General features: G+C 33.2%; 1 protein-coding gene across 1 annotated transcript in view; it reads right to left on the reverse strand.

Annotated features, from left to right (window-relative positions):
• LOC127544484 (collagen alpha-1(XXII) chain-like) overlaps positions 1 to 14050 on the reverse strand; it is a 176701-nt gene that overhangs the window by 143481 nt on the left and 19170 nt on the right. Inside the window, exons 6-7 of the mRNA XM_051971138.1 lie at positions 13693 to 13743; positions 7469 to 7501 (exon numbers count right to left, since the gene is read on the reverse strand). Of these exons, the coding sequence (XP_051827098.1) occupies positions 7469 to 7501; positions 13693 to 13743 (84 nt within the window). The remainder of the gene's footprint in view (positions 1 to 7468; positions 7502 to 13692; positions 13744 to 14050) is intronic.

The raw sequence follows: 14050 nt of genomic DNA on the forward strand, positions 1-14050 counted from the left end.
ATTAATATATACACATATATATGTTTGTGTATGTATATGTATTAGATATAGACATATAGATATATTTTGCCTAAATGAAAGAACTTATATTTATCCCATTGAACTTCATCTTAGATTCGGTCAAGCCTCCTAGCCTGTTATGATCTTTTTGCATCCTTACTTTATAATTTAATAACTTAGTGATTCTTCCTAGCTTTGTGTCATTTGTTTCACCTGTACTTTTGATGTTCATGCCGTCTATTGTTTTATCCAACTCATTAATAACAATGACAAATATAACAGAGCCAAGTCCAGATCCCTGGAGCTCTCCATTGGAAACTGTATTCCATATTAACCACAACTATAGTGTGGCAAAATAGATTGAGACTGAGGAAGATGGTTTTTTAGAGGGAAGGATTGGGTTGCTCTTGCTTGGTGGTGGCTGTGGAATGATTTATGAATGGGGATGGCCTAGGAATGAGGAGGATCATTTGAAATAATTAGAAATATTTATCCTGGAATAGAGAAGATTGAGAAGAAAACATTTTACTAGTAATAGAGAATTAGAAGGTGTGTCATATGAAAGAAGGATTAGTTGATTCTACAGGTAATAATCAATAGTAAAATGTGGAAGATGTAGCAATGAATTTAAATTTGATGCCAAGGGAAAATAACAAAACTGTCCCCCTAAAACTAGCACTGTCCAAAGACAGAATGATCTACTTCAAGGGGTATGGGTTTCCCCAACTTGGATGATGGAGGTTTGGAAAAGGGGGTGTTCAATCACTAATCAGAGATATAATATCAAGAAATAGAGAGTATTCTTGTCTAGTATGAATTGGACTAAATGGCTGCTAAGTTTCTAATTCTCAAATTCTGGGGTTTTCCTATGAATACAGGAAATTTATTTAATTTTTCAATGCCTTCATTTCCTCACATTTTGATGGGGATAACAATGCTTGCCTTTGAATTATCTACCACACAGGGTTTTTGAGGGGAAAGTATTTTAAACATACTCTAAAAAGCAGCAGAAAAAAATTAATTATTATTAGTAGTTGGATAGACTCACTTTATATTTATTTATGGTCCCTCACTTTATTTCTCTGAGCCTCAGTTTCCTACTCTATAAAATATGATACTGACCCCTGTACTCCCTGTTCCTCAAGACTCCTCTGAGGAAAACATTTGGACAACCTTCAAATGTTAAACAGAACCACAAATATCCAGAGCTTCCAAGGACCTTACGGGTCATTTATAATCTATCATTGACCAGAAAATGAGAAATCTGAAGCCCATAGAGTTACAAAAGTGCCTAATAAAGGTGAGTTGCTAATTGGACTCAGTGCGCTCTGAGGTTAATTTCATTTCTGAAACACTCTGTTCTGTCTTTCTATTTTGTCTTCCTCTTACCCTATCTTTAGGCTAGGGACCGAGGTCCCATGCAAACTAACAGCTACTATTGCCATCTTGTGGTATGTGCCAGCACTTTAGCAATGCAGTAATTTGCAAAGTCTGGAGCCTGGGGCAGAGATATTCTGTCTCCTCCATGATTATGACTTTTCTTAATTATGCTGTAGACTTAAAATCCCTCTAAATCCTTCAGCAATCCCTACCTCCTCTTGATCCACAGGGACTCAGAAAATGCACACTGAAGAAGAACATTAATGAAGTCAAACAGAATAATGCTTTAGAAAACCATAAATACAAACACATGTTGCTTTGGCAACCAAGGCTGCCTCAGGGAATGCAGCTTGGAATTCTGCAATGAATCTTTTTTATAGGCACTTTTTTTTTCTTATTTTATTGCAAAGAGATTTTAATGTACAGGCAGAGGCAAATCCCATCATCTGCCCATTCCACTTAAAGGAAGGATGGACCAACCAAAACAAGTATCAGATGTGATAGGATCCACAAATGTCCTTCAGTAATGGGCTTGACCTCTATACCAAGGTCAATCTGAAAAGTGGAGCACCATGACATCCTTTACCTTTGGTGACATTTCTAATGATACTCATGTAGACACAAATACATGAAGTATATTTTAAATACCATCAGATAATAATGTGTTTAAAATGCTTTGCAAATCTTAAAGTAATTGATATAAATGATAAATATTTTAATATAATTTAAGTGTCCTTCTATCTCTAACAACTTGTAAATGAAAAATCACTCATTAAACATTGACCCTGATCCATACATAGTACTAAATGTTGAAGCAATAAATAAAAAAGCAACTCCATCTCTATCTTTAAGGAGCTTTCTTCTGAAGTGCTACAAAGCACTTTAAATGCATTATTATCTGAACCTCATAACAACTGTCTAAGATATGTATAGGTATTATTACCCCCACTTAACTCATAGGAAAACTGATTCTGGAGGAAAGAAATTAAGTTATTTGTCCTTACACCCAATAGTTTTTATAAACAGGATTTGAACTTAGGACTCTTCTAGCACAAGTCTATTACCCTTTTTACTATATCATTTGATATCTTGATTTTTGTTCCAGCAAAGAACAAAAGAGAAGGTGGATCTCAGAATGCTAAATAAAACAAGATAACTTCAGCGAAGTTAAATAATTCGGCAAAGATCACAAAGCCAAATTAGGACTAAAAACTAAGACTCTGATGACTTATTCTAATGTTATTTCTACTACATTACATTATATGGCTTCTTCAAATATTTTATAGAACTGTAACCTTCTAGCACAAAGAGGGACATTAAAAATGATTTAGTTTACCTACCTTATTGAAAAGATGGGGAATAATTTGATTTCCTTGAGAAAAGATAATCAGGAAATGCTCTTTTCCCCTTTCCATTTCTAACCGTTTCATAGACACAATTTCATCAGTCTTTAAAATCCTTTTAAAATTCCAGGATCCAAATTGGAATCAGAAACTACCTGTTCCAACCTTACCTGTAACAAAAGGAACTAACAAGTGGTGGTAATCTATCCTTTGTCTGAATATCTTTAGCAATAGGTAACTCACCATTCACTGACTTAGCTCATTCCACTATTAGATATTTCTAATTCTTAGGGAGCTTATCTCTAAATAAAATCTCAATTTGTCCTTTTATGGTTTCTAACTATTGTTTCTAGGTCAGTCATCTGGAAACATTGTAAAAAAAAACTCCCTTTGCATTTATTTTGTATATGGATATTTATGAATGTACTCTTTAACCTAATAGAATGTAAGCTCTTTTAAGAGAGGTATAATTCATTTTTTGTTTTGGACTTCCAATGCCTCCCATAATGTCTGGTATATAATAATGATAATGATAAATGCTACCATGCTATTGTGATAAATGCTACTATTAAAAGCATTATCCAAGAAGTATCTTGGTTGCCTTAGGAGGAGGTCTACTCCCCCCTTGTTAGGAGTTTTAAAATAAAGGTTGAATGATAATTTCTAAGGTATATTCTAGTTGGGCTTCTTTATTTATCTGGGCAGGTAGGTAGTGAGGTGGATAGAATACTGGACTTGGAATCAAAACGACTCCCCTTTCTGTGTTCAAATCTGGCCTCAGATACTAGCTATATAACTCCAAACAAGTCACAATCCCATTTCCTTCAGTTTTTTCATCTGGAAAATGATTTGGAGAAAGAGATGACAAACCACTCCAGTGTCTTTACTAAGAAAATTAAAATAGGATTATGGAAAGTCAGACATGACTGAAAAACAACCAAACAACAAAATATCTGTCTCTCTATCTGTGTATTTATCTATCTAAACTTTAATTGTCTAGATCAATTCTTTCCCTATTTCTCTCACAAAATACTAATATATCTTTTCATTAAATAGGTAATTTAGACCTACAGTATTCCCCTTAGTTTTCAGTTTATAAAACTTGTCAAAAAAATTAAATGAGGCTAGTCTGACATGACTTACTACTTGATGAATCCATGTCTTGTGATCATAGCATCCTTTCCTTTTGTAGGTTTACAAACCATCCTATATTTTTTTCTAGGAATTATAGTCAAACTCATTGATCTACAGTTGTGTTCTTTATTCCCTTCTCTTTTTGGGAGGAGAGGGGTAAATGAAGACACTGTCTTTCTCCATCTAATGGGATACTGAATATTAGCTACAGTCTTTCAATATACCACCAACAGTGGTTCCTCAGTAGCATCTGTCAATTCTTTGACTAGGTTGGGATGCAGTTCATCTGGGATTGGTACCAACATATGAAGGATAGTTAGGGGCATACTCATTATGTCACTGTATATTTTGCATTTCAACCCCCTGTTAGCGGCTATTTGGTTTAGTTCTTTCTGGTTCAAAAAGTTGTCTATGTGGTAGGAACAAAACAAAAAAACAATCAAACAAGCAAAATAACTGAGGAGCTGTTTTCTCTACAAGTCATAATGGAGAAAGTGAGAGGCTCAATGTCAGGAAGACCTGCATTCACCTGTTACAATGATTAGCTGTATGACTTTAGGCATATCATTAATCTTGTGGAGTCTATTTCCTTTTCTATAAGATGAGGTTCCCCCTTATAGCACCTACTGACCAGGATTACTAGAATCTCAAATGAGTTGAGGCATATGAAGTCCTTCACAAACTAAACAGTCAGATATTTTTAATCACTCTCTTGTCTAACTTGGGAGAAGTCCTCTCTCTTTTTTTTTTTTTTTTTTGATATTTTGAAATTGTTTTTAAAACCATCAGCTTGGAGGCAGCTAGATGGTGCAGAGGATACAGTACCTGCCTCAAAGTTAGGAGAACCTAAGTTCAAATCCAGCCTCAGACACTTAACACTTACTAGTTGTGTGACCCAGGGCAAATTTTTAAGTCCAATTGTCTCACAAAAACAGAACAAAAAAAAAAACCAGAAAGCATCAACTTGCTTTATTTTTAGCTTTCTTAGCCAACTCAGTTCATCCTGCTCTATAGTTTTCCTGATACAATTTTCAGATGATTGTGCCATCATTCTTTTCAGCCACACTAGTTTTGTTCTCCTGAATATTTTTACAATATATTTGTTGATAAGGTCCTCTGCATTCATATCATTATTTCCATATAAACTAATTTTTCTTCTTCAAAAAATGTTTTTGGGTCTTCAGAATTTATTTTTTGGGGGGATCTTCAGAATTTTAATCTGGAGACATTTCTTTTCCTTCTCATTTGATTTACCTTGTAGAATTGTAATATATGGGCTCTTTCCAACCTATTTTTTTCTCAGAACTCTTTGAAAAACGCTCTCTTAGACAAACCCAAGAATTCTATGACGACAATTACAAAACACTTCTCACACAAATAGAATCTGAACTAAACAATTGGAAAAATATAAATTGCTCATAGGTAGGCCGAGCTAATATAATAAAATGACAATTCTGCCTAAATTGGTTTATTTGTTCACTCCCATACCAATCAAACTGCCAAAAATTATTTTATAGAATTAGAAAAATAATAACAAAATTCATCTGGAAGAACAAAAAGATCAATAATATCAAAGAAACTAATGGAAAAATACAAAGGATAGTAGCTTAGCAGTACCAAACCTAAATCTGTATTATAAAGCAGCAGTCATGAAAACCATTTGGTACTGACTAAGAAATAGAATGGTGGATCAGTGGAATAGATTAGCTACACACAAGACAATAATCAAGGCCTAAGAGTAATAATCCATGCCTATAGTAAATCTAGTATTTGATAAACACCCAAACTCCAGCTTCTGGGGTAAGAACTCATTATTTGACAAAAACTGTTAGGAAAACTAGAAAATAACATATCAAAAAACTTGGCATAGATCTACATCTCTCACCCATAACAAAGTAAGGTCAAACTGGGTACATGATTTGGGCATAAATGGCAATGACATAAGTAAATTAGAAGAGCAGGGGATAATTTACCTATCAGATCTTTGGAGAAGAAAGGAATTTATGATCAAAAAAGAAGTAGAGAACATTTTGAAAGGCAAAGTGGAAAACTTTGATTACATTAAATTAAAAAGTTTTTGCACAAACAGAAACAAGATTAAAAGGGAAGTACAAAGCTGGGAAAAAAAAAAAAAACTTTACAGCCGGTGTTTCTGATAAAGGTTTAATTTCTAAAATATATAAAGAACTGTGTCAAATTTATAAGAATACAAGTTATTCTCTAATTGATAAATGATCAAAGGATATGAACAGACAATTTTCAGATGGAGAAATTAAAACCATCTATAGTTCTATGAAAACATGTTCTAAATTACTATTGATTAGAGAAATGAAAATTTAAAGAACTCTGAGGTACCACCTCATACCTCTTAAATTGGTTAAGATGACAGGAAAAGATAATGAGAAATGTTGGAGGGGATGTGGGAAAACTGGGACACTAAAGCATTGTTGGTAAAGTTGTGAAATGATCTAACACAGAAATCTGGAATTATGGTCAAAGGGCTATCAAATTGTGCATACCCTTTGACCCAGCAGTACCACTACTGGATCTATATCCCAAAGAAATCATAAAAAAGAGGAAAGGATCTACATGTACAAAAATGTTTGTAGCAGATCTTTTGTGGTACCAAAGAATTGGAAAATAAGTAGATGCCCATCAATTGGGGAATGGCTGAATATGTTGTGGTATATGAAGATAATGATATAATATTTTTGTATAAAAATGATGAACAAGCTGATTTTGTAAAGGACTGGAATGATTTACATGAATTGATGCTGAGCAAAACAAGCAGAAGCAGTAATACATTTTATAGAATATCAAGAATGTGCAATGATCAACTATGGAAAACTTGATTCTTCTTAAATGTTCAGGAATCCAATGCAATACCATTAGACTTTAGACAGAAAAATGACATCTGCATCCAGAAAAAGAACTATGGTGATTGAATGTAAATCAACATCTGCTATGTTCACTTCTTTTTTTCTGTTTTTTTTCCTATCCCATGGTTTTTCCCTTTGGCTCTGATTTTTCTCTCCCAACATTATTCATAAAGCAATGTGTATTAAATATAAATATATTTGTAAAAAGAAAAATGCCCTCCTAAGCTTAGGTTTATGTCACACTACACACATCTCTTTTTCCTTTTTTATTTATCACCAATTTTAAATTGATATCTAAGATTTTTTTCAAAATCTGAATTCTATAATATAATTTTGCTGGTACTTCTAGGATTAATAATAGGTTCAAAGGTTTACACTTTTCTTCTACCAGAGAAAACTCATTCTCTCTTCCTCTCCTTCTCCTTTTTGTTTTGGTTCTCTTTCCAAAGTCATTTCAAATTGCCATTGCCACTTTGGCAAAAGGTCCTCTTTATAGATGCTACTGCCTGTCAATCTCTCTGCAACCATCCTTTGTACCTTATCAAAGAACTCATTTTCCAGGTAATACCAAATCATATCTTCCTCTACCTCCCAAATGCCTGAATTTAGCTAAGAAAATGGATCCCTGAGTGAGGTTCAATCTAAGGTCATTTTCCTAAAGTCCAGTAGAAAAGAATTGTGTCACTCTAGGCTTGTCAGGGTATTAACTATAAATCAATATATTTTACTTACCGGCATGTGAGGATGTGGAGTGAAATGTGAAATCTGAAATGGAAACCAAGAAAGAAATAGAAATAATTTTAATAAAAATCACTTATTCATTTTTAACATTTGATTCTACAATTCTTAGAAACAATTTCCCAGAGAAGGAAACTGAAGCTCACAGGAAAGGGAGGGAGAGGGATTTCTAGTAGAAGATGTGTATATATGTGTATACACATAAACATACATACAAACTTTTATATGTATATAAACATATGCATATAAAATATTTCTTGAAGATGCATACAAACATGAAAAAATATATATACATATATATGAAGAGATAAATAAATGGATATAGATAAATGGCTATATATACATTTGTATATATAGATATAGATGTGTATATATATATATATATACATTTTTATATATGTATGTATATCTCTCCCTCTTTCTATATCTATTTATCTAATATCAGGTACAAGAATCAATATATGGTCTTCTGATGGCTCTTCCAATTATATTCTATTGATTATAGTTGTGTCTTATCTAAGTTGTATTGCTCCTCTAGATCTCAGTACAGGGGTCTGCACATACATAGCCCATAATAAATTGTGGTTTAATGAATGAAAGTACTTTGATTCTAATTAACTTAATAGAAATGGAAAGAATTACCAGTATTCAAGAATTGTTTTTTAAATTTTGACCCTAAATTATAATTCCAAATCCAGAGAGGTAAAGATGATATAGAAAGGAATAAATTGTCTTAGTTATAAAATCAGTTTGTCCCCACTTTATTGTTCTCAATGTGTGAACTTGACCAATTTATTTAATCTCTTTGTAATTCATTTTTTCTCATTCACAAAACAAGAGAAATAATGATTGTATAACAGATATTTACATCAATTAGACAGATGGAGGTCAGAGAAATTAGAAGCTATCAAATGGCCAAGATATCAAGATAATTTGCAAGAAGGGAGGCATTTATGTGTGATAAAAATTCATAGACATTATAACTATCCCTCTTTTCCATGCTCTCCCCAATCAAGCAATATGAAGGATTATTGATCCATGTATCTACTTTTTTCACCATTGCAAAAGGTCTGTGAGAAAAACTGATGCATGTAAAGAGGATATCTTTGCTGTGACTATGAAAAATTAAAAGATTTTCACAAATGATAAGGGTAGAATATATTTTATAGTCATACAATTGGCTGAAATGTTCAGAAGCTATATGACATAGCACTGAGTGCTAAGGAGAATCCCCATATCTATGAATGCAGATGCATCAAAGAATAAAGAAATGTTCAATGAAAAATTATCTACCTCAAGGGGATGTGAAGACCAAATGAGATAATGGATGTAAAGTGCTGGGTAAGCTGCAAAAAGCTATTCAAACAGCAGCTCTTCTCATTATATTGTTACTATACCATGAAACAGCTTACTTGCAAACACTATTTCTAACGCCTATTCTGATTGTTGAGGTGTAAAAACAACTATTCTTAGCACCTTAGCACCTAAAGAGACAAATCTCAAATCTCTGATTCCAAAGTCTTGGTCTGGTACAGTGGAAAGAACCCTAAAATAATAATAATAACAATAAGAAAAAGAAATATAAAAAACTGGTAATTATATAGCACTTAATATATGCCAGATATTGTGCTAAGTGTTTTACCATGAGTACTTTCAGGTTTGTAAAACAATCTACAAATATTGCTCCATGTAATCTTTATAACAATTCTGAGGAGTTTCTATCATTGTCTCTATATTATACATTAGGAAATTGAAGCAGATAGCTTAAGAGGCTTATCTAGGGTGACAAAGAAAATGAATGTCCGAGGCAATATTTGAATTAAAGTCTTCTTGATTTCAGGTCCTACACTACTATACCACCTAAACCTGTGTTCAAATATTGCCTGAGTCATTTGCTATCATGTGAGGTTATGGACACATCATCTAAAACCTCAAAACCTCTTTCCTCATCTTTAAATAAGGGGTAATAAAATGTGCTTTCCCTAAACCAGAACTATTACAAGTAAAACACTTGACTCAATGTTTATGAATTACTTTTCTTTATTTGTATTTTTCCTTCATTAAAATAAGTCATTATAAAAAATCAACACACAGCAATCAGTGAATTTGCTTTCCTTTGAAAAGTATAACCAACACCTGTGGTAATGTCAAAGAGTAAATGGTATAGATAGCAAGTTTGGGAGTAAAAGCAGATATTGATATCTTGTCTCTTCTTAGCATCTGAAATATGATGAAAAAATTCTTATTCCCTTTAGTTAGACAATTATTCTTTAGATTTAGTGAACTAAAATGATGCATAAAAGAGGATAGGAAGGGTAAAGGGAAGAAGAAGAAAATGATGAAGATGAAGAAAGAGAAAAAGGAGGATGAGAAAGAACAAAGAGGTGAAAGAGGAGAAAAAGAAATGGAAGGAAGACAAACAAGGGGAATGAGGGAAAAGAGAAGAAAGAGAAATAAAAGAAAGTAAGAAAAAGAAGAAGGAACTAGAAAGGGGTTATAGAAAAGAAAAGACAGAGAAGGACAAGGAAGATGGGGGTGGGGAGGAAAAAGAAGTAAAGAGAAGAAGAAGGAAAAAAGTAGAAAGAATCATTTTAACCAAAAAAATCTAGAGTTGTAAAAAGACTTTACCATCTCCTCTCCAACATTAATAACCTAGCCTTGGTTCAAAGACTGACAATGGGAAGGAATATACTATAGTATATTGCAAGACATATCATTGCACTATGGAAATTGTTTTAATTGTTGGTTCAACTTTTTTTCTTTATATAATATTGAAAATTCTCTGCCAATCTACTTGTATTTTGCTCTGCCCTATGAGATCAAACAGTGTATTCCTCTTCTACATATTAAACCTTTAAATACTGTGAGACTATGATCATGCCCCTGGTTGATCATCTCTTCTTAAGTTAGACACTCCTGGTTCCTTTCATTTATCATACATCATAATGCTGCAGATTTTTCAGCCTCCTCCTTTTCTCTTCTGGGTACTCCATCTTATCAATGTCCTTTTTATAATGAAGTACAGGAGTGAAAAACAAAATAAAACATCTAAATATCATTTAACTATAATAAAGCCGAGTAGAAAAAATATTCTCTAATTCTGCATATTACTTTTCTTTTAATGAAACCAAATGAAAAGAAGGAAAAAGTGAAAAAGGGAATGGAGAAAGAATTAACAAATTGATAGTCTAGTGTTACATTGGTAGAAAAAAAATTCAAGGGAATCCAATAGTGAGTTGGGTTGATTTTCAATTTAAAATGGAAAGATATATCCAAGACTCTCACAGGGGAAGAAGTCATGGAAAAACTGTGAACTTCACTGATGGAAAGAATACGTATGTCAATAAAATAACTATCATCAAAGTAGCAGAATAAGAAAAAATAATTAGCATTAATAGAGCACTGTATAAAGTTTATAAGGATCTTTGATCTTTTTTACCATTTGAACTTGGAAATAACACTGTAAAAGAAATGGGACACAAATTAAAACCTCTATTTTATAGAAAAGTAAAATAAGCCTCAGAAAGGTAAACAATATTTCAAAACTCAGAACTAGTAAATATTAGAGCTTAGGGTCAAAGGAAAAGATAGAGCAATTTCTGAATCTGATCTTTTAGATATTCTAGAGATTAGCTTTCCCCTCCCCCTTTTTTGTTCCATTTATTTCCCTTCTTTTTTCCCTTTTTTCTTCCTTTTTTACTCCATTGTGTTTCTTCTTTCCTTCCTTCCCTCTTTTTTTCCCCCTTTCCTTATTATACTTTTTCTTCTTTCCTTCCTCCCTTTCCTTTCTTCCATGTATGGCAAGATGTAGAATTTAGAGTAATTAAAAAAGATATTGGTCCAATATCTTCATTTTAGATACTAGGAAACTGGGGTCCAGTGAGATTAAATTACTTTTCCAAAGAAGAATTATAAGCATTAAAAAAGCAGAATTAGGATTTGAATCTGGATCCTGTGCACTCTTTTCATTGTAAAATGCAGTCAATATTTTTTGCTCTTCATTTTTCTCAGTCTTGGCAATGCTCAATTACAGTCTGTTAACACATTCCCAAAAGACACCATTTTCTCAGTTGTATGGCCATTTATAATAATGCAACTTAACTAACATTTGCTAAGTAATCCTTCCAGATGTCTTGTGGGAGAGCTAAATTCTGTTATTAGTGCAATATGTCAAAGGTAGGGAAGCTGGAGAAGGATGATTAGGCTACTTTGCCAAGAGCTATACAGCAAGATTCTGAGCCAGAATCCAGTTATAACATGCTTTCATAGACTGATGGGATTCCATAGTTGGAAGGGACCTCTCCTTAATAGGAACCTGATCTACAACATGACCAACAAGGGAGAAGGAAATAAACATTTGTTAAATGTTCCTATAATGTGCCAGACACTGTGCTAATTGCTTTTGCAAATATTATCTAATTTGATCCCCACAAGAACGCTGAGAGTGCCATTATCCCCATTTTGTTGCTGTGTAAATTGAGACAAAAGCTGATTAAGTGACTTGCCCTGAATCATACACTTGGTAAATAGCTGAGGACAGATTTAAATTCCTGACCCTAGGCCCAGTGCTCTGTCCTCTGAGACAACAACTGCCTCTGGTCTTTCAGTCTCTACTTGTGGTTCTCTGGTGAAGGGAAGCTCACTGCTTATAAAGATAATATATATAGTGATTGGACAGTTCTGGTGGTCGTAAAAGATTTTTCTTATATCTAGTTAAATTCTACAAGACAAATCATTACTCTTATTCCAATGATCTTTTCACTGAATCATATTGCTTCCTGGGTATAAAGTAGACAAGATGTATCTCCTTAAATAAATGGCTTATTTTGAACAAGGAGAATTCAAGCACCAGTAACAGAAAGTCTACTATTCCTGTCATTATGCAATGACAGACATTTCCTAATTGTGCAAACTTGGTATTGCCCTGAATGGTTGGGTCTGACTAAATATTGAGAAAACTAGAATGCTCATGAACAGCCAAGAGGCCTTCCAAATGATGAGAGAATATAGACAAGATATTCCCTGCTTAGAAACAACATAGCATAGAAGAGTAGAGATCAACAGGATTTAAAATGGGAGAAACCAAGTTTGAGCTTGAATACTTATTACAGGAATGTCTTAAATTGCCTTCCATCTATTTTGGATTCAATTTGTACCTATTCTTATACACATGTCTCTGAATTATTATTGTTTCTGTCTATTAGAATGTAAGCTTCTTAGGGCATAGATTTATTTACTTTTTCTTTGGATGACCAGCACTCAGAGTGGTCCCTGAAACATATCAGTTACTTCATGAATACTTGTTGATTAATTGTTTGATTGTTTGACTTTGGACAATTACCAACTTTTTAAAAATGAATTTTCCTTATCTTTAAAGTAAATAGTTGGGATTTGATGATTTTAATCCTTTACATTTTACACTCTATCAAACAATTCTAACATAAGCAAGACAATGAGAAAACAACTAATTCACTGTGTGACCTTGTAAGGTCACTGTTTCTCTTGATTTTAATTTTCCTCTTTCGCAAAATGAAGGCATAAGACCATATAATCACTAATGTCCTTTTCAGTATGATCATTCTATCTTCTAATGCCCTGTAACAGTAGCATAGAATCATAAATTCAAAGCTGGAAGGGACCATAGACACAATTTAGTCCAACCTCTTCTTTTGGAGATGAAGAAATTAAGGCCTAGAAAAATTATGCAAACTTTTCTTAAGTCATATGAGTACTAACTGACAAAGTTGGAATCTAAAAGCAGGTCTTTGACTTCAAATACAACATGTTTTTTTTTTTTTTCTGTTCATTGCTGTATGCTGTTTTCTAACATTCTGTGTTCTATGGTCCCTTTCCATTTTAAATGTTCTATGATAATATAAGAAAATAATTCTTCATTAAGCAAGGATCTAGCATATGCACAGAATAGTGTTATGTGCTACAGGGCATATAAGTAGTATTCTGTCAGTACATATCATATTTTATACATCATATGCCATATTTTAGGAATTTATAATGTGAGTGGAGAGATAAGACTCAAATGTAAAAATCTGTTATGGAAAAAATGTGTCTAGATTAAGACATAAGGGAATGTGACTAATTCAAAATATTACTTGATAAGTATATTAGAGGGGAAATTAAGTGAGATACCATATGGCATATACAATAAAGGATGGAAAGGATTTAGAGAAGAGAAAGGCATTTGGTATCACATAACTTACTGTTCCAGGAAAGCCAGGAGGACCAGGGGGCCCAGGAGGACCAGCTTCACCCTGGAGAAGAAAGAGAATGAAGCCATCATTTACAGAGCAAACCTTTTATTAACTATTTAATATGGACAGAGAAAAGTATTCTTGTTAGAACAATCAGAAGATTTATGGAAGGCATTGCTATGGCTTTTGGAGAGCTTCTATTCTAGTTGTGGGACAAGACATTCACACATGGCAATAACTCTAATTCATGTTAGTACATGGCAAATACATTAGAAAATTTGGGAGTCAAAGTGTTATGGGAGGTCTAAAAAGGAAACCCAGTACCAGAAGAGAACTCTGGAAAGGCTTCGTGGAGGCGGCTTCATTC

Source organism: Antechinus flavipes, chromosome 1 (genome assembly GCF_016432865.1).
Source record: "Antechinus flavipes isolate AdamAnt ecotype Samford, QLD, Australia chromosome 1, AdamAnt_v2, whole genome shotgun sequence".
Classification (NCBI taxonomy): Eukaryota; Metazoa; Chordata; class Mammalia; order Dasyuromorphia; family Dasyuridae; genus Antechinus; species Antechinus flavipes.